General features: G+C 39.3%; 1 protein-coding gene across 1 annotated transcript in view; it reads right to left on the reverse strand.

Annotated features, from left to right (window-relative positions):
* The window catches only part of C5 (complement C5), a 96,972-nt gene that overhangs the window by 76,869 nt on the left and 677 nt on the right, over positions 1-19,426 (reverse strand). Inside the window, exons 2-6 of the mRNA XM_075559037.1 lie at positions 16,079-16,271; positions 12,095-12,257; positions 9,161-9,231; positions 4,846-4,937; positions 1,466-1,548 (exon numbers count right to left, since the gene is read on the reverse strand). Of these exons, the coding sequence (XP_075415152.1) occupies positions 1,466-1,548; positions 4,846-4,937; positions 9,161-9,231; positions 12,095-12,257; positions 16,079-16,271 (602 nt within the window). The remainder of the gene's footprint in view (positions 1-1,465; positions 1,549-4,845; positions 4,938-9,160; positions 9,232-12,094; positions 12,258-16,078; positions 16,272-19,426) is intronic.

Raw genomic sequence — 19,426 nt, forward strand, 5'->3', positions numbered from 1 at the left:
CATGGTACTTTCAATGTTCTTCACCAGCACCCTAATTCAAATGCATTGGTTCTTCTCCAGTCTTCCTTATTCAATGCCCAACTTTCACATGCCTATGAAGTAGTTAGCCAGCTCAAAGTGAGGATTTTGGTTTCATTACAAAAGGAAAGGGGATGACTGAGGAATTTTTGATAGAGAAATAACACAATCAGATTTTCACTTCAAGATTATTTTGGCTGATTTCAAGCAATCAAGATACCAAGAGGGAGGCTTTTGCAGTCCTCTGGACATGAGTCTAGTGGCGACAAGGAGAGGATGGCTGCAGATGGTAGAGATGAATGAATTCTAGATAGATACAAAATATTTGGAGGAAGGAAGATGGTTAGGATAATATATTGTTGAGAGCCTATGATGAAGTTTTAGTTTTATTGTAACAAATTTGTTTTGTCACTGTTTTTACTTGCTCACTGTTAAAATATGTGTGCTTCTTCTCTATAGCATTATGAGCCTGCTGATAGCATTTTAAGGCATGGTTTCAAACAGAAGGAAGTTCAATTTGTTAACAGAGCATACATATACTCTTAAATTATTATAAGAAGTGGAAGATTAAGCTGCTAGTATGTTAATGGAATAGTCAGTAGCTGGGTGGCCAAACCAGAAAAACTCACTGTCATCTAGTCGATGCCAACTCATAGCCACCCCAGACAGAACAGCCCGGGTAGGTTTCCATGACTGTAAATCTTCACAGGAATAGAAAACTTCATCTTTATTCCATGGTTTCAAACTGCTGACTCTATGGTTAGTAGTCCAACATCACCGGAGCACTGGTAGTGCAAATGATTAATATATTTGCCACTAACACAAAGATGGGAAGTTCAAATCCACCCAGAGGGTCTTTGGAAGAAAGGCCTGCTGATCTACATTTGAAAATTCCACCATTGAACACCCTCTGGTGCACACCTCTTCTGATACACGTGAGGCAAGAATCCAAATCCACTGGGTGGAAATGGCTTTTTATGTTAATTATTAGTCGATTCAATATGACTGATTTTAAAATAAGAGCATATTAAATATCCAAGTAAATACATTAGAGATTTGAGATCCAGAAGAGAGATAGTCTTGGGCTAGGAGTAAAGAAATCCGATACTGTCCTTGTTCTGTCACCAGTGAGTCGTAAGGCTGGAGTAAATCCTTTATTAACGTTCCTGTAGTCCACTTACTGGATCTGTGATAGTTTACAGTGTCCTAAAATCACAGTTCTGCAAAGAACCTGAACTTGTCTCTATGCTCTGTGGTGGACAGCACAAATTCAGAGAGATGGATCTCTTGGTCAAGGATAGCAAGGGCATAAAAGGACATAGGCAACAGAATACCATCACTGCCATACCAACCAGTACTATACCACCAGGCTGCCTTCTTGTCATCTAGGAGTGATTTTTGTGTTAAGTGCATTCATAAAAATAATCACTTAATTCTCAGAAATTACCATATTCTTTGATTTCAAAATATGTAGTTCCGGTTGTTGAAAAGTCCTCTTTATATTTAGCTTGAATTGTCCATATACCATATCTGAAGAAGAAAAAAATTTTTAATTACAGATTTCACCAAATATTTTTAATTCACCCAGAGAAATATAATTAATTCCTATTCCAAAGAGGAAGTGGCATGCAATGGTATAGATAGCCTAAATAATCTAATTTATTTGTGACAAGTTTTTAAGTGATAAACAGAAATAACTGAGAATTTTTCAGAATAATAGAAATAGTTCAGTAATTCATTTTTCATATATTGAATTATTTTCTAAAATACATTGAATATAGTCAATAGTCTTGGCTTGTAAGGTTTATGATACTCAAGAAGTTACTTTATCCTGGAGCTTAATTATAATCACATGATACTCAGATTTACAGTGTAGTAGAAATCTGTCATAATGTTTCTAGATATATATTTTACAGGCCGAGCCTAGCCAGGTAATAAAATTCACACCTTACAGAAAATAAAATTACAGTTTTTATTATTTTTCCTGACTCAGAGCTCATTCAGAAAGCAAAACCTTCCTAGCATATTTGTTGAAATAAGTCAGTATATTTACTTTATTGTTAGTTTAAAAGATCATTTAATTGGGGGCTCTTATCGCTCTTATAACAATCCATATATCAATTATATCGAGCATATTTGCACATATGTTGCCATCATTATTTTATATGCATTTACTTTTTATTTGAGCCCTTGGAGCAGATTGACTTTATACTGCATCTGTCTGAGGCAGCGACTTAAAAAAAATAGTAACAACTTCTCGTTGCGATAACACAATGAGATACTGGGCATTACTAAATAAATAAATTGTAGTTTAAGAGAAAACATGGCTTAAGGAGAGCAAGACCTGGGGCAACAGCTTTATTCAAAAATATGTACTGAGCACTAGATTATGCTGTGGGTCAGAACCAGTCCCACGGCACCTAACAGCAACAGAGTAGAAAGCAGGGATCAAACGTAAGCTAGACAGTTCCTCCTTATACAGCCTAGCCGCCCACAGGAGTTCACATCTCCACTTATCCATTTATTAGTAGGCTGCACAAGTCATTTAACTCCAGGAAAAGGGGGGCAAACACAGTCTCTACTTTGCAGGTTGATTATATAATTAACAAATATTGTTATGGTGGTTTTTATTCTTACTGTCATCATTAATTTAATTAATATTTGAGGGTCTATTATTTTGAAGTGTTGGAAATATAGCAATCAGCAACAGACAAGGTCCCTGCCCTTAAAGAGTTTACAGTAGGGTGAGCAATAAAAAGGCAAGTAAGTGAAGACAGGAGGATGTGCCGACACCAAAATTAAAAAAAGCAACAACAGGAAAAAGCTTAGCTGAGCTTAGCTGGGCAGAGCTCTCATAGTATGCAGTTTTCCTGCTGGATGAGCGCTGAGCAACTCCTCTGACTTAGTGCACCTGGTGGTGTCACCTGGGAAGGTTCTCTCTGACCACAGTGAATTTTTTTTGTGAAAGCAGTTTCCCTCAAACTTCGTTTCTTGTGATGGCTGATTTAGGAGAACCCATTGTGGCTGTGAAAATTGTTTCCTGCTTGGGGAAAAAAGCCTCAGAAACTGATATGATGTTGAACACAGCTTCCAAGAACAGGAGTACAGGAAAAACTCAAGTGTATGAGAGGTTTTCTCATTTCAAAAATGGTGAAATGTTGATTGATGACAAACCTTGTTCTGGACATCCATCAACTTCCCGAAGGATGAAAATGTCCACTTGAGGTGCGTTTGGAGTTTGTTCCACCAGGTCAGACTGTTAACCGAACTTTCTATGTAGAGGTTCTGAAAAGATCGTGTAACAGCATGTGGCAAAAAAAAAGGTCCTGATTTGTGGCAGGGGATTGGTTTTGCCACCATGACAATGCACCTGCTTACGCAGCCTTCTCAGTGCATCAGTTTTAGGCAAACAAAAGCATGCCTCTCTTGCACCCATGTACATTCCTCACCTGACCTCGCTCAGTGTAACTTCTCTTTGTTTCCCCGAATGAAGAGGGACATGAAAGGGCTCTGATTTGATGATGTAGAAGAGGTGAAGGAAAAATGAGGGAGGGGCTGTCAGCCTTCCAAACAGATGAGTTTGAAACATGTTTCGAAGAATGGAATCACAGATTTGAAAAATGTATTAAGTATAACAGAGAGTACTTTGAAGGTGATTAGGCTGTTTTGTAAAAAAAAAAAAAAAATACAGAGCTTAGGAAAAAAATTCTGTTTTGGGGGGTACCCCTTCATATATAACTACAAAATGGAGGTTAGTGTCATGAAGGAATAAAGACCGTGCTGAGATTGACAGGGCTGCATTTGTGTGTGGTCAGTGATAATCTTTCTGAAAGGTGGCGTTTACCCAGTCTGAAAGAATAAGAAGCCAGCTATGTGCAGAGCAAAGTGACATCCAGTGTGCTTCAAAAGTCTGTGAAAAAGATCCAGTATCTTTCCATTCCATCTTCCTACAAACTTTTTGAAGCCCTCTCATACATTCTAAGCAGAAGGGCCGCTGTGTGCAAAGGTCTTGCTTGAGGTGGGAAAGCATGTGTGGTAGATTGACATAATTTTCCAGTGAGCAAAAGGCCTTCTATGAAGTTGAAGCAATGAAAATAGCAAAAAAAAAATATTAGGTTCATTTCTGTGCTACAGAGCATATAATATTTTCAAGAAAGTACACAATTTTCAGATTATGCCAAATCTTCAAATTCTCCAATGCATCCAAATTTCTAGACAAGTTTTAGTATTGTGAATTAACGGCAAATACCACTGTGGAGGATGGTCGTTTGTCTCAGCTGACTGCTCAGAGGGCAAGGACCATGGATTCTCCATGTCGACATTGCAACTCTCACTCTCAAATCAGAAATATGTTCACTCAAGGGTCGTCGTATTAAGTTCTATTTAAACATGTCCTCAAATAATTGACCATGGGACCCAAAGGAAGAGATGGTTGTAAGAGCATCCTTCCTCTGGGTTCTGCCTTCTGATAATCTATGTAGACGCAGATTTGAGAGGATCAATAGTTTCTAACACTCAGAGTGAGGAATTGGACAAAACAGAAAAGCTTCTTAGAGTCCTTGGTGGTGAGAGGTTGATGGTTTTAATTTTCTAAAAAGAATAGAAAATGAACCTGTGGCCTATTTTCCATTTTTATATGTCCAAAGGAGTGGTGAGAGGTATTGCCCCAAACGGAGCCTAGCGTGTCCCCTGTCATGTTCACATTTCTTCCTCAACAAGACCCTCTGTGAACAGTAGGTGGCTCCTGTGGACTAGATATCTGTCTCAGAACCGAAAGTTCCAGATGTGTTTTTCATAGAAAACCTTATTAATAAATATTTTAAATACTTAGGATTAGATGGAATCTTGAAGTCAGGAAAAGAGATAATTCCAGTATAATCGTTTTCTTCGACCAGGTCAACTTCTGATCCTTCAGGATCCTTTGGATAAAAACAAACAACTTCAAAGTACAGATACCATAATTTAAAATTTTTAACTCTGATATGACATCTTTTATTAATCTACAGAAATATTTACCAACAAATATCCTTGTATTAAAATTGACTATGAAGGAGGAAGGTTATTTAAATAGAAGGCAACTATGATTCATTTAAACTTTCCATCCCTCTCGGTGGAACACCCCCATCTCTTGCCTCACTAAAATGAAAACGCACACAAACATCATATTCACACACATAGTCTCAATGATCTGGAAGAAGCTCAATTATTCTTCATGCTGTGGGGGAGAAAAGAACTGTAACAAAAAATTTAAAATAAATAATCCCCGAACCTGATGTTATTACTAACCAAATGGGAATTTTATGGGCTTTGGAGATACGAAAATCTAAATTTTACATAGGTTTATTTGACATTTCCTAAAATAAAAATGCTGTAATGTGTATTTCTCAGCTAGACATTTAATAAATGTGCAATTTAGACAGTTTGCATTTAATAAACACCAAAATTGGTTATATAATCTTGAAAGTCCTCATAAAGCTTTCCCATCAATTTCATTTTGTGTTTGGGTTAGAAAATTATTTAAATGAGATTTTTAATTTCTTGAGGAGCCCTAAGGGTCAGCAGTTTGAAACCACCAGACGCTTCATGAGAGAAAGAGAAGGTTTTCTACTCACAGGGGCATTTCTGCCCTGTCCTATCACTTGATGGCAGTGAGATTTGGGGGCTTGACTTTCTTTGGACTTCGTGTGGCAGTCCATTTAGGCCTTAACTCAAGAACTTACTCCAACTGGCCATGACTATGGAATTCATGGTCAGGATTTTAAAGTCCCCTCCCACCCCCCAGCCCCCTATGATTACAAAGGCCTATTTTGAACAAGAATTTGAGTAACAAAAACCCTATCTGGTCTTCATCCCTGTGGTCTCTTATGTAAAATCCCTCTAACAGGATCTCTCTCAAGTGCTAACTTAAAGTAACTTTTTACTGTGCGTTAGATGGAGGTTTACATTCGACAATCATACACAGATTCAGCCTACCCCTGCAACCTCTGCAGTGCACCATGGTTTACCCTCCTCCCTGTGTTTCCTGTTTGCATCCTTCCTAACCCTCTGCACTTTGCTCAGGGGTAAATGCTGCCCCTTTGATCTTAAATGGCCGATTATTCTAGTACAATGGTGAGTTAGCTTCCAGACTGGAAGCGGGGGACTGAGGACCACATCTGAGGGTCCCCTTACTCAGTCCAACCTGGCCTCTGTAATGATTCTGCTCCACATTTTCTCCCACTTTGTCCAGGACCTTCTGGTGCGATCTTTTCAGAGCAGTTGGTAGTCAGACACCACGTAGTTCCTCAGGTCTCAGTGTTGTGCACACTGATGTTTGTGTGGTCCATTCGTCCACTTTATGGGTGCGTTTTTATTTCTACCACTCCCCTTTCCTTCAGACACAGAAGACTAACACTGTTGCACCTCAGGTGGCTGCTCACAAGCTTCTAAGACTCTAGTTGCTACTCTCGAAAGTGGGACAGAGAACATTGTCTTTATGAACTATTATTTGAATTGACCTTGATGTCTCCCGAGACTATGGTCTGATCCCCCAAGCAGTAACTTAGTCCCTTCAGGGGACGGTTATGTCTAAGAAGTTTTCATCACTTTGCCCCTGTGTACTCCACTCCATCCATGGGCATATTAGAAGCAAAGGTAAATACCCATGTACGAATATTCTCTGTCAAAGCCATACACATTGCGGGCAGGCTCCCAAGCTCCCTCCCATGCCTGTTTATGCTGATGTCTATCCAGACATCTATGTGTGTTGTTGTTAGATGCCATCAACTCGGCTCTGACCCATAATGACCTTGTGCACAACAGAACAAAACACTGCATGGCCCTGCGCCATCCTCACAATTGTCCCTATGCCTGCGCCCATGGATGCAGCCACTGTGTCAATCCATCTCGTGAAGGGCCTTCCTCTTTTTCATTGCCCCTCCCGTTTACCAAACATGACATCCTTCGCCAGGGACTGGTTTCTCCTGATAAAATGTCCAAAGTATGTGAGATGAAGTCTTGCCATCCTTGCTTCTAAGGAGCACGCTGACTTTACTTCTTCCAATTTGGGTTGTCCTTTGAGCAGTCCACGGTTCTTTCAATATTCTTCCCAGCACCGCAGTTCAAATGCTTCTGTTCTCCTGCGGTCTTTCCTCATTCAATGTGCAACTTTCACATGCATATGACGGAAACCTTTACCATCTACTTGTAGATCTCCCCTATTGCAGGATTGCGTGTATAAAAGTATTTACCCCTGTTGTCCTTAACTCTTGCAAACCTTCCAGCACCTTCTCCTGCTGCCATTCTCTTTCCCTAACCTTTCTCTTATTGCATATTGCCTTCCCCATCACCCAACCTCAAGTGCCATTCCACTTTTAATACACTTCTGCGCTCTACCCCTACTTCTTGGAATCATATTCCTCCGTTGTCAGCCAATATTCCCCCAACCCACCCTCAGTCTATTTGGCATCCTCTCTTCCTGGGCCAACTCTTCCCCTGAAAAATTGGGAGCCAGGCTGCCTTGTGTGGCACCAGGATTCAGCATCACTCAGTTATCTTCACTTCTGTAAAGCAGCGCCCTCCTTTCCGGCAATGTCACTCTCGCTTGCTTCCTGCCCTCAGCCTGCCATTCTAGCAGTCTTGGGGGCTCAGCCCTGAGTGATTTCCCTGCTCTGCATCCTTTGACTTCCCGAGGACCAGAGCTCTTTGTTATTGAACTTCCTGAGCACTTTCTGCCTTTGTCTGAGTCTTGTGCTATGAATCTATAGTGAAGACAGTGTGGCAGGTTGTAGAAGTCTTAACTTCTAGGTCTGATTATCCAAGCCTCTGGCCATATTCTACCTTACGAATATTCTCTCTCCTTCCCCTTTCTAGTGTTGCCTCTGCTCTTAAGTCAAGTTCCCTTCTTTTTGCCCTATCACTCCATAAATTCCCTCAACCCCACACCACTTAACTAAATTCTACTCATTGTTCCAAGCGCAGTTCAAACCCTGGCTCTTTCTTGAAGCGTCCCTTGGCTGCCTGTGAGCTCTTTTCTGAAGTCCTGAGTTTATGGTCAATAATAGACACTGTGTTATAAGTCACTGTAATTGAGTAGTTGACAATCAAAACATTGGAACATTAATTTTCAAGTAAATTTTAAAACTGACAGATAATACTATTATGTTTATGAAATTTTGTCATTTTTGAGAGTTAGAAAGGATTCAAAACTATCCCAATGCATTATTCTGCTTTCAGTCGCAGAGAAAAGGTGTTCCAACTGATCATGAAGAACGATTACTAACATAAAACCACCCCCACCCCACCCCCAACCAAGCCCACTGCTGTCAAGTCAATTCCAACGCATAGCAACCCTGTGGGGCTAAGGAGAATGGCTCCATAGGGTCTCTGAGACTGTAAGTTGGTAAGGATGCAAATGGCCTCTTCTTTCTCCCATGGGGTGGCTAATTGGTTCAGACCACTGACCCTTTTGTTAGCCTGGTGCTTAACACACTGCACCACCAGAGTGCCTACTATTAGTAGGTGATGCTGTTTTGATTGATTGTAGTTTTTATTTACCACAAACATTGTGTAGGTGTGTGATACAAATTGGGTAGGAGGCTAGGACTCTATCATGCAGGTGTGTATCACCTGTTACTCAAGTCAAGCCTGATAGCTATCGAATGGCTGCTAAGCTTTACCACATGATTTAGCGCTACTTTCACATTGTTGGTATGCGTGATAAATCCTAAACTCCTCAAGTGTAAGCAGCATGGATTATAATTCTTTATCTTGAGTTGTCTAAATAACATTCTAACTCATAATACATACACAAGTCATTCTTAGTGATCAACGGCTGTTCTTTAAAACAGAAATCACCGAGGAATGGCTTAGTTCAACATCCTCCAACTTGTTGAAACTTAATTTTTAAGAGCTTTTCATATATGGAGGGGCTTTGAAAAGTCTGTGGACAAGGGAGATTTAAAGATAACAGGACAGTTCCTTGACCCTTAACGAACCCCCCCTCGTATGTCTGTCTATAGATCCACAAGGTTGTACTCAGAGTAGGCTTCCAATGGGCATTTAAGAACTGTTTAATGATATAGTGTAGTGTGAAGTATGGTTGTGCATGACTCTTGTCCTGAAAATGAGTTAAATTATTATTGAAACCAAAAAACATACTTACTATGAAAGTTAAGACAGTTTCTCTCTTGGCTGGCTTCAAGTCATCATTCAATGAATAAACTCTAACCTTTACTGTAAGGGAAATTGACATCATTAAAAATTCCTCTGCTAACCACAAGTATCTTTTCGATTTTTAAAACAATCGTTAAAAGAGATGTGACTCATTTAAATAAAAACATAACACAAAAAACCCCACACTTAAAAGAAAGAAAAAGTTGTCTTGTGAACAAATACATGACACGAGGTTCTTTTCTCTTAATCTTAGGTCCTTTAATATCTTTTCTTTTAGTATACTTAAAATACCACTCGGTTTATTAAAATACATTTACATATCACTTTAGAAGAAACACCCATAGTACAAAATTAGTTGTATCTGTAATTAAGCCATTGTATAAGCAAGATTTTCAAAATAGCAAAGTGACACGTCCATATGGAACACGATATATTGATTGTTTTCATAGCAAATTATTCGAATTAAAAAAATCATTTTATTAGGGCACATACAACTCTTATCACAATCCATACACATATCCATTGTGTAAAGCACATTTGTACATTCATTGTCCTCATCATTCTCAAAACATTTGCTCTCCACTTAAGCCCCTGGCATCAGCTCCTCATTTCCCACCTCCCTCCTTGCTGCCCCCTCCCTCATGAACCCCTGATAATTTATAAATTATCATTTTGTCATATCTTACACTGTCCAACGTCTCCCTTCACCCACTTTTCTGTTGTCCATCCCCCAGGGAGGAGGTTATATATAGATCCCTGTAATTGGTTCCCCCTTTCCACCCCACCTTCCCTCCACCCTCCCAGTATCACCACTCTCACCACTGGTCCTAAAGGGATCATCCATCCTGGATTCCCTGTGTTTCCATTTTCTATCTGTAGTGGTGTACATCCTCTGGTCTAGCCAGAATTGTAAGGTAGGATTGGGATCATGATAGTGGGTGGGAAGGAAGCATTTAGGAACTAGAGGAAAGTTGTATGTTTCATCGTTGCTACACTGCACCCTGACTGATTCATCTCCTCCCCCTGATCCTTCCAAAAGGGGTTGTCCAGTTGGCTGCAGATGGGCTTTGAATCTCCACTCTGCACTCCCTCTCATTCACAATGATATGATTTTTTGTTCTTTGATGCCTGATATCTGATCCCTTCGATACCTCGTGATTGCACAGGCTGAAAATTACTATAATTTGATTCACCTGTCCACTTACAAAACTAACAAGGTCCTGAACTAGCTCTAATTGTTACTATTTATTTGGTTTTGTTATATTTATTGAGCCAGATCCTGCCATTATTTTCTTATTGCAAAAAAAGTCCACAGACTCCATCATTGTTATTTTTCTTGCATTTCTTTCTGTCGGTTAAATAAAAGCACCTGTTTAGCGATTAACTCACAGATACATGTTTCAGACAAGTTGATCCAGTAATTTCTCTAGGCTTTAATGATGCCGAAAGCATTGTGTGATCAGCGCTTTACCCAGCCCAGTCCTTTTCAAAGGTCGAGAGCTCACAAGCTTTACACAGACGCCACATTAAGCTCTCTAAAACTGGTTTCACTGAGACAACAAGATAAAAGCCAAACATTTGGGAAATCCTTGATACTCCAGAGTCTAGGTCTTTTTAAGGAGTCAACATTTAGAGAAAAGCTCCCTAATTTTTTTTCTAGTTTAGAAAGGCCCTAGGTATCTGACTACTTATTGGACAAAGACTGACAAGCCTGAAATTGATTTTGGTAGTCTCAACAGGATCCAATGAAGGGGACATCCTATCATCCAGGAAGAAGACAAGAGTGGGGAATCACCTGTTATTAGGTCTGGTTATGTTTAAAAGGACCTTAGTCTCGTAGGCAAAGGTTGTTTCCTTGGATATCAAGGCATCTGCCTGGAGTCAGGGAGATGGGGCTTTTCAGACAGATGAAACTGTCCACACAGAAGACAATCCCATTGCTGTCTCTGCTTTTCTGAGCAGATCCTAACAGCTATTTCTGCTGCAACGAGAATGGCGTAGCCTCGTTCTAGCTCACTGACTATTATCTAGTAACACGAGGGAAAATCCACTGTGCTCCAAGCTGGCTGGTCTTCCCTCCCTCTCCCCACCCTTCTCTCTGTCCTTCAGTAGGAAGAAGCCGACTCAAACGACAGGACCTTTCACACTGCCTCTTGCCACATCTCTTCCCCTCCCCACACTCTTCTCTCCTTATCCTCTCATTGCTCGAAAGTCCATGATGGTACGGGGGAAGCATGAGGGAGTGGAAGGTGCTGTAAACACATGAACATATTTGGGCAGCATTTTCACTTTTCTATATTTTACTTTTGATACATTGTCAGTACGTTAATCTCAGCCATTCCCCAATCATAGGATTGTCCCTATTCTGCCCTTTCTCCTCTTAAAAACAGAATCACAAACATGGAACACTGTTTTAACAGAAACTTTCTTAGCTCGATCCTCTAAGAAAATTAATATCCATACATTTCTGTGATCTAGTGTATCCTTTGCTAATATCGCTTTCCAAATGCCTGGAGTTGAATTTGTTTGCAAGATTTGGAGATCAGCTCCCAAATCAATGAACTGTACAAACAAAATTAAAGGCTCCGTAATAAAGGTTTTCCCATTGCCAAAATTGATCTTACAACTAAGTCTTATATTTGGTTAATAAAGAAAACATAGCACAACACTTCGTGATCTTTAAAAAGTATTTTTCTTCTTGAAAATAACCAATACACCGGTAATATAATAACTGATGTTGTAATTCATTCATCAATTTCCATATATGTTTTAAATTGGGCTGTTATTTACAAGTTTAAAGGTCACTGGAACTTGAGACTCTTTTCAGCAAGTTATAATTCTGTGTCTACTTAATTTTAAGTGTTAAAAGTCATCAGTATCATGTTAATTTTTGCCCTTGTAGAAAAGAAGTATCATACTCTACCTGACTGGTCGGGAGTATAAACAGGCTTGTCTGTTTGTACGAAGAGAAATCCATTTTCGTAAGTTACTGGAACTTTTTTTGATTTCGAAAAATGCTTAGATACAACTTCCAAGTACACAAATGAAACTGAACTTTGCCCTTCGGGCAATTGTTTGGGCTGTATCTATAAAATAAAACATTGATAGACAAGAGTAATTTTAAGACAAGACTTCCAACTGTTTCATCCTGGTTCTACCACCATGCTGTCATTTCTGTCTCTGCTGGGAATTTGCATTTCCACCCAAGATAGGGAATTAGGGGCTACATTTTAACAAGAGTCCTAGTGATTCCTATAGGTCCCGAGGTGCTCTTATAGTTCTTCAGGCAATTCTACAGATTCCCCAGGTGATTCTTACAGATCCACAGATGATTCAAATATAGATTCTGATTTAGTATATCTGGGATGGAAATGCAAATATTCAGCAGGTGTTGAACCAGAATGAACCAATTAAAAGCCCTATTTTAAAGTAATAAAATAGACTGGCTTCCTAAGTACCACTGTAATCTCATTGCAACAAAAATGATTATAGATATGTGACCAATCACTTAGAAGTGATATAGGTGCTACCAGTTGCCATTGACTTAACGCCAACTCACGGCAACCCCAAGGTTTGTCTTAGTAGAACCATGCTCCATAAGATTTTCAATGGCTGCGTTTTCATAGATAGCCACGCCTTTCCTCCTACGTGCCTCTCAGTGGAGTTGACCATCCAACCTTTCCGTTAGCAGTCTAGTGTATTCATTATTTGGACCATCCAGGGACCCCCATGGAAACTAGAGCAGTAAGTGAATTTTGCCCAGACCCCTTCAGTGCCCTGACCGCATACCCAGAATTCAGCTTTAATCAATCAAAAGTCTTTTGGGTTACATGTTTCCTCAACTGTGTATACAGACAGTGAAACCAGTGAGAAGTCTCAATGGGGTTGCCTTGTTTTTCTGAGTTGCCTGTCTTTGACAGGGTATAGTCTTACCACTTTTCTATCATTTGTTTTAGTGAAAAATATTTTAGTTTTCCTTGTATCCACTTTTACCCACACGGTAAGTCAAGAAGTGTTACTATAAGATGATGGAAAACTTTATGACAGAATGTAAAGCCATTGTTTGGGCACACATCCTCCACCTCTGTCTATGCATGCACTTCTGACGGCAGCTTTTCCACCTCTCTAACCCTTCCTCCATGGCAGGCTGAGCTCTCAATTGATACACACACGTCCAATTGATAACAGGTAGGGCATCTTTGAGGGGCTCAAATCGTCTTCCTTTTCAATCTTCTCTGATTTGAGGAAACAAACAAACAAAAAATCCGAAGGGACAAGATTAGGGTTACAGGGTGAATGGGGTAAGATTTCCCAACAAAATTCTCTTAGGACAGCCCTTGTTATCCATAAAGAATGAGCAGGTGTGTTGTTTTGACAGGAACAAATTCATATTCAAAATATATGTGAAATGTTCTGCTCCCTCTAGCACCTGTGCAATTTTCTTAAAACTTCTTCCTAATAAGCCCCATGACCATCCTGTGCCCTTCAAGGAAGTCACAAACCAGTTGCCATAACCCTCTGAGCTGATGTCTCTGCCATACATTGAGCTGGCCCCGCAGGTCCCTTGGGAAACCACTGTTTTTGATCGGACCTTTCTTTGGAAGGCACCCTAATGAGACTAAGTCAAGTGCATTTGTGAGAAAATCTGCCTGCGGCCATACACTGATCACAGAGACATCTTCAAGCATGTTTTGCTAGGGGTAAATCGGTGCATGTATTAACTAGAATCCTAGTAGCAATATATATATTTTTTACTTATCTTTGTACACGCACTTAGGCAAAAGGAGCTTCAAAAAGTTTGGGAGAGGGGAGTCTATGATCTTTTTATTCCAATTGTACATGAATTTTTGGAATCCCTTTCATATATGCATACATGCATGTATTCAATATACATATATTTAGTCAAACTAATACAGACACTCTTAACAAACGTATTCAGCCCACCCTAATGCTTGCCAGGCCCTCAGCCCGCATTCTGACTGACGTGCAGAACACTTGTATTACACCCACGCTGCTGCTCTGGGGGATGGGACTGCATGCTTCCCGCAAATCCGGGGTGCTGCAGGAGTAGTAGTAGCAAAGGAAATACAGGTGTCCATACGTAGGAGCGGGCATTGGAAACGTGAGATAAAAGCTCATTCCTCAAAATCCCAATTGCTATGGAATTAGATACAAGTGAGATGACAATGAAAGATTAGGCGGGGGGAAACCTGTAAAAAAAAATCTGCAAATATTCTGCACTCAGATGGCTTTGTATCTGTAAGTACTTTCAAGGACATTTAAAGAAAGGAAAATGGAGAAGCAAACACGCAGGATGAAGGTGCAGCTTACGTAATGAAAGATATTCAAAGTTCCAGTCATGACACCCATGCTTACCGAAATGAGCTTGAACCAACATCAAAGAGCAAGTCGATCTACACTATGCTGACAGAACAATGAAATGCATCAGCTGCACATCAATTTTTATGAGTCCCTACCTTAACCTATTTTCAACGCTGAACCTCTAATGTATTTCTGAGATGATAGAAATGCTCTCTGTAGGCTGTGCGGTCTGTTACAGCCCCCTATGACTATTGAGCCCTGGAAATGCGGGTGGCTTGGCTGAAGAACTAAATCCTTAATTTTAATGAAATTTCACTAATTTAAATTTAAATGTCAACAGTCATAAGTGGCTAGTTGCTCCCGTACAGATTACTATTAGGTCCCATCATATCAGATAAGAGGATACTTTTTGAAAGTAACATATTTGGGGAAAGAATATTAATTTTCAATAAACCCAGTAAAGTTTATTAAAACTTTTAATAAAAGTTTTTGTTAAGAGATTAGAGCATTTGTTATCAAGGAGATTAATGAAAGAATGCGTACATTTGATGAGAGTTTATTTAGATCCGTGTTTCTCAAACCTTAAAGGAAAATCAAAGGATTCTAATGGAGGATGAGTTTTGATTTAAACAATTGTTACTGCAACGTTAGTACAAACCTAAATCTAGGTCTAAGCTTCTTATATTTGTGACTTTTACACAACTATAAAATTGAAACAAATGTCTAAGATAAATTCGAACAAGCCTACAAAATCAAAACTATTCAAATTTCAAGCTCTAAAAAAATCTCAAGATTCAATTTTTTAAAAAAATCCAGGACTCACTTTAGAGAAACAATTGTCTGAATGAACCTGCAAACCCTTTCTGAGTCAGATAATTTTATTTTAAATCTTATGTTGGTGTTCAGAAGCACTCGTTGCTGTTGTATTTGTTCCCTTACACGACTGAACAGCAAACTTCACGTGGAGATTTTTAAAGTTAAAATAATTTATGAGAACTTTTACTAGAAATGAGTTGTAAACATTTTTCTAATCAATCTATCCATAATGCCTTAATAGAAAGAAAGGTTATTTGATACAGGCTTTCTGTCTATTAACTTCAGGTTGTCAATGAGAACTATTCACGTTAGTTATCAGTAACTTTATGTAGTAATCAGTTAGAGGCTCTAGTTATAAAACATTTGAGGTTAAACAAACAAGTGCTTAATAGCAACTGTGGGTTTTGTGTTTCTCAATTTTCTGCTAACTAGAACTTTCACAGTAAGCAAGTATTTTCAACTCATCTCCAAATGGTTCCACCCTAATAAAACATTTTTTCTAAATAACTTAAACATTTTCATGCACTGTTCAAAAAATAGCCAGAAAGAATTCTTCTGTTTATAACTTTCTATTTTATCCAGATTATCATTTCTGACTAACGTTTTCTAATAACCACACAGTGGGAAAATGGTGTAAATAATCAATCTATGTTTTTTCATCTATGTTTTATCAATATTCAAACTATATGCATTTTACGGAAAATATTGTGTATGTATAGAGCTATAGAGATTAATGTAGACATATATGTAATCAAAGATGAACACATACTGTTAAGATGGCAGAGTTTTGGAATTTGTTTTCTGGAGATAAATCAACATAGCCGGAAGAGTACTGAAATTTCTTATCTGGGTAACTCTTGATAGAGATGGTAGCGTCAAATGCTTCTGTGTATCCGTAAACCTGAATTACCACGTTTTCAGCGGCTCCAACACGAAATATTTTAGGTACTGAAATGACATACCTGTTGGAAAAAAAAGAGGGCTTCATATCTTAATAAAACATTTTCATATACCTCTGATTTTTTTCTCTTTCACTTGAGAGGTTCAGTTTAAAATAGGCATGTTATTTCAACTGAAAGATTATATCTCTATCAAATTTTATTTGTAAGCTAAAAAGTGAGTACAATCATTCCAGCATAGTTTCCAAGTAGAACAAAGCTGGAAATTGAGATCTTGGTAATAGAAGCGGCGGTGTAGTCTGCATTTGAAATGATACCAGCATCATCCCAGAGGTCCTGCACAAGACCGACAGGGAAGGGTACGGACTGGGACATGTGGATAGGGTCAGTATTTTCTAGTACGGTGACCATGGTTCAATCACTAAACCTCTCTTGGGATGCAATAATGTGCCTGTGAAAATATCACTTTCTTTACTTGGCGGTTTTAAAATTAAATAAGATAAGAAAAGTGCTTAGCATGTCTCTCAGAACACAAACCCACTGCGACCCAGTTGATTCCAACTCATAGGGGCCCCATGGCAGAGCAGAGTGTCTTTTTGGGTTACAAGATTGCCCATCATTTGAGAAACAGTCAGCCTTGTCCTTCTCCCATGGACTGACTGGTGGGGTTTAAACTGCTGGGCCGGGGGCAGGAAGGAAGGCACGTCAGTTTGCAGCTCAGTGCAGAACCCACGACTCTCCAAAGGCTCCTTTGTAGAATAGCAGGTGCTCAGTTAAATCTATGAGTATTGATTGATTACCCTGTCATAAACAAAACACTCCCACTTGGCTGGTTATCATGTTATAAAAAGCCACTCTCATATTTTTCCCAGCGAGTGTGAGGATATGATTATTGAGGGAAAGTAAGTACTGTAGAAATAATTAGAAATAACTGGGTAAGAATCATGAGATCTCTATGACAGTGAGTTTGGTTTTGGTTTAAGCAAGTAATTATGTTCATGTGACCAAAAATACTGGGATTAGAGTGTGCTAGTAATTTATGGCATCCTCAGTATATATTTATATTTATAATCTATATAATATGCTTATATGCATAGACTTGTGACAAAAATTACGTGGAAAAAATTTTTAAATCCCTGCTATTGACTGAATTCCAACTTATCTAGACCTGATACAGGATTTCTAAGGCGGAAATCTTACTGGATAACAGACCCTCAGCTTTCTTTATTTTTTAAATCATATTATTGGGGGGCTATACAGCTCTTATCACAATCCATCCATCCATTATGTCAAGCACATTTGTACATTTGTTACCATCATCATTCTCAAAACATTTACCTTCTACTTGAACCCTTGGTATCAGCTCATCATTTCCCCCCTGTCTCCCGCACCCTCCCTCATGAACCCTTGATAATTTATAAATTATTATTTTTCCATGTCTTACATGGTCCGATGTCATCCTTCACCCACTTTTCTGTTGCCCATCCCATAGGGAAAGGGTTATATGTAGATCTCTGTGATTGGTGCTTCCTTTCTACCCCACTTTCCCCTTCCCCTCCTGGTATTGCTACTCTCATTATTGGTTCTGAGGGGGTTAATTGTCTGTCCTGCATTCCCTGTGTTTCCAGCTCTTATCTGTCCCTGTGTACATGCTCTGGTCTAGCCACATTTGTAAGGCAGAATTGAGATCATGATAGTAGGGGAAGGAAGCATTAGAGAACTAGAAGAAAGTTGTATGTTTCATCGGTGCTATACTGCATGCTGCCTGGCTCATTTTCTCCCTGCGGCAACCCATCTATAAGGGGATGTCCAGTTGCCTACAGATGGGCTTTGGGCACTTCCCTCATTCACAATGATATGATTTTTTTGTTCTTTGATGTCTGATAACTGATCCCATGGACACACATGGTCACACAGGCTGGTGTGCTTCTTCCATGTGGGCTTTGTTGCTTCTCAGCTAGATGGCCGCTTGTTTACTTTCAAGCCTTTAAGACCCCAGACACTGTATCTTTTGATAACTGGACACCATCAGCTTTCTTCACCACATTTACTTATGTACCCGCTTTGTCTTCAGTGATCATGTAAGTAAGGTGAGCATCATGGAATGCCAGTTTAATAGAACAAAGTGTTGAGGGAGTACTTGAGAAGAGACCCAATGTCCATCTGCTTCCTTAATACTAAGCCTATAAATATATGCACATAGATCTATTTCCCCATCGTAATATATAAATATATTTACATATGTGCACGTCTGTATTTAGACCTCTATAAATGCCCTTCGCCTCCTAGCTCTTTCCTCTATTTCCTTTTACTTTCCTCTTGTCCCACTATCATGTCAGCCTTCATTTGGATTTCAGTAATTCCTCTTGGTTACTTTGCCCTTGATCAAGCCCTACCAGGCCTCCTACACCCTCCTCACCATTGATTTTGGATCACTTGTAGTTCCCTTGTCCCTGGGTTTGTTAACACCCACTTCCTTCCCCAATCTACCATGTCCCCACTCCCACCCCACAACCTTGTTTTTTGTTTTCTTCTCCAGATTGTTTATCCCACCTATCTTATCTAGATAAACTTGCAGAGATAATGATATGCACAAAAAAGAAAACAGCATAACAAAGCCACACAAGAAAAGAAAACAACAATAAAAACACCAAGTATAAAAAAAGAGGAAAGCCTCTAAATAGTTCAAGGTATGTTTGTTGACCTTTAGGAGTGTCTTCCACAGACCCTCACCTTTCTCTTGAGGAGCAGCTGATGAGTTTGCAGGCTGTCCTTGCAGGGACTCTGCATTTACCCAACAGCGCCCCCAGAGGTCCATATATGGTCAATCTCTCTCTTTTTCTCTCTGCCATGAATCAATGCTGATTCACAGCAACCTCCCTGTGGGTTTCCTTCCTAGACTGGCTGTTTAGGGAGTAAAAAGCCCAGTCATTCTCCCTTGGAGCAGCTAGTGGTTTTGAACTGTCGACCACTGGGATCTCAGACGAGCAATCACTTTAGAACTAAAGTGATCATTTTTAGGTATGATATCACAATTTAAACACATGGTTTAAATGCATATAGTATATAAATAATAGTGTTATTAAAAACTAGTTCATAAACTATAGCGTAATTACAATTGATTTCCAAAGAATCAGAATTAACCCCAAAGAATGCTTGTTTAACTATGTATACCCAAACCTATTGCCATTAAGTTAATCTTGACCCAAAGCAACACT

Source organism: Tenrec ecaudatus, chromosome 10, assembly GCF_050624435.1.
Source record: "Tenrec ecaudatus isolate mTenEca1 chromosome 10, mTenEca1.hap1, whole genome shotgun sequence".
NCBI classification, from domain to species: Eukaryota; Metazoa; Chordata; class Mammalia; order Afrosoricida; family Tenrecidae; genus Tenrec; species Tenrec ecaudatus.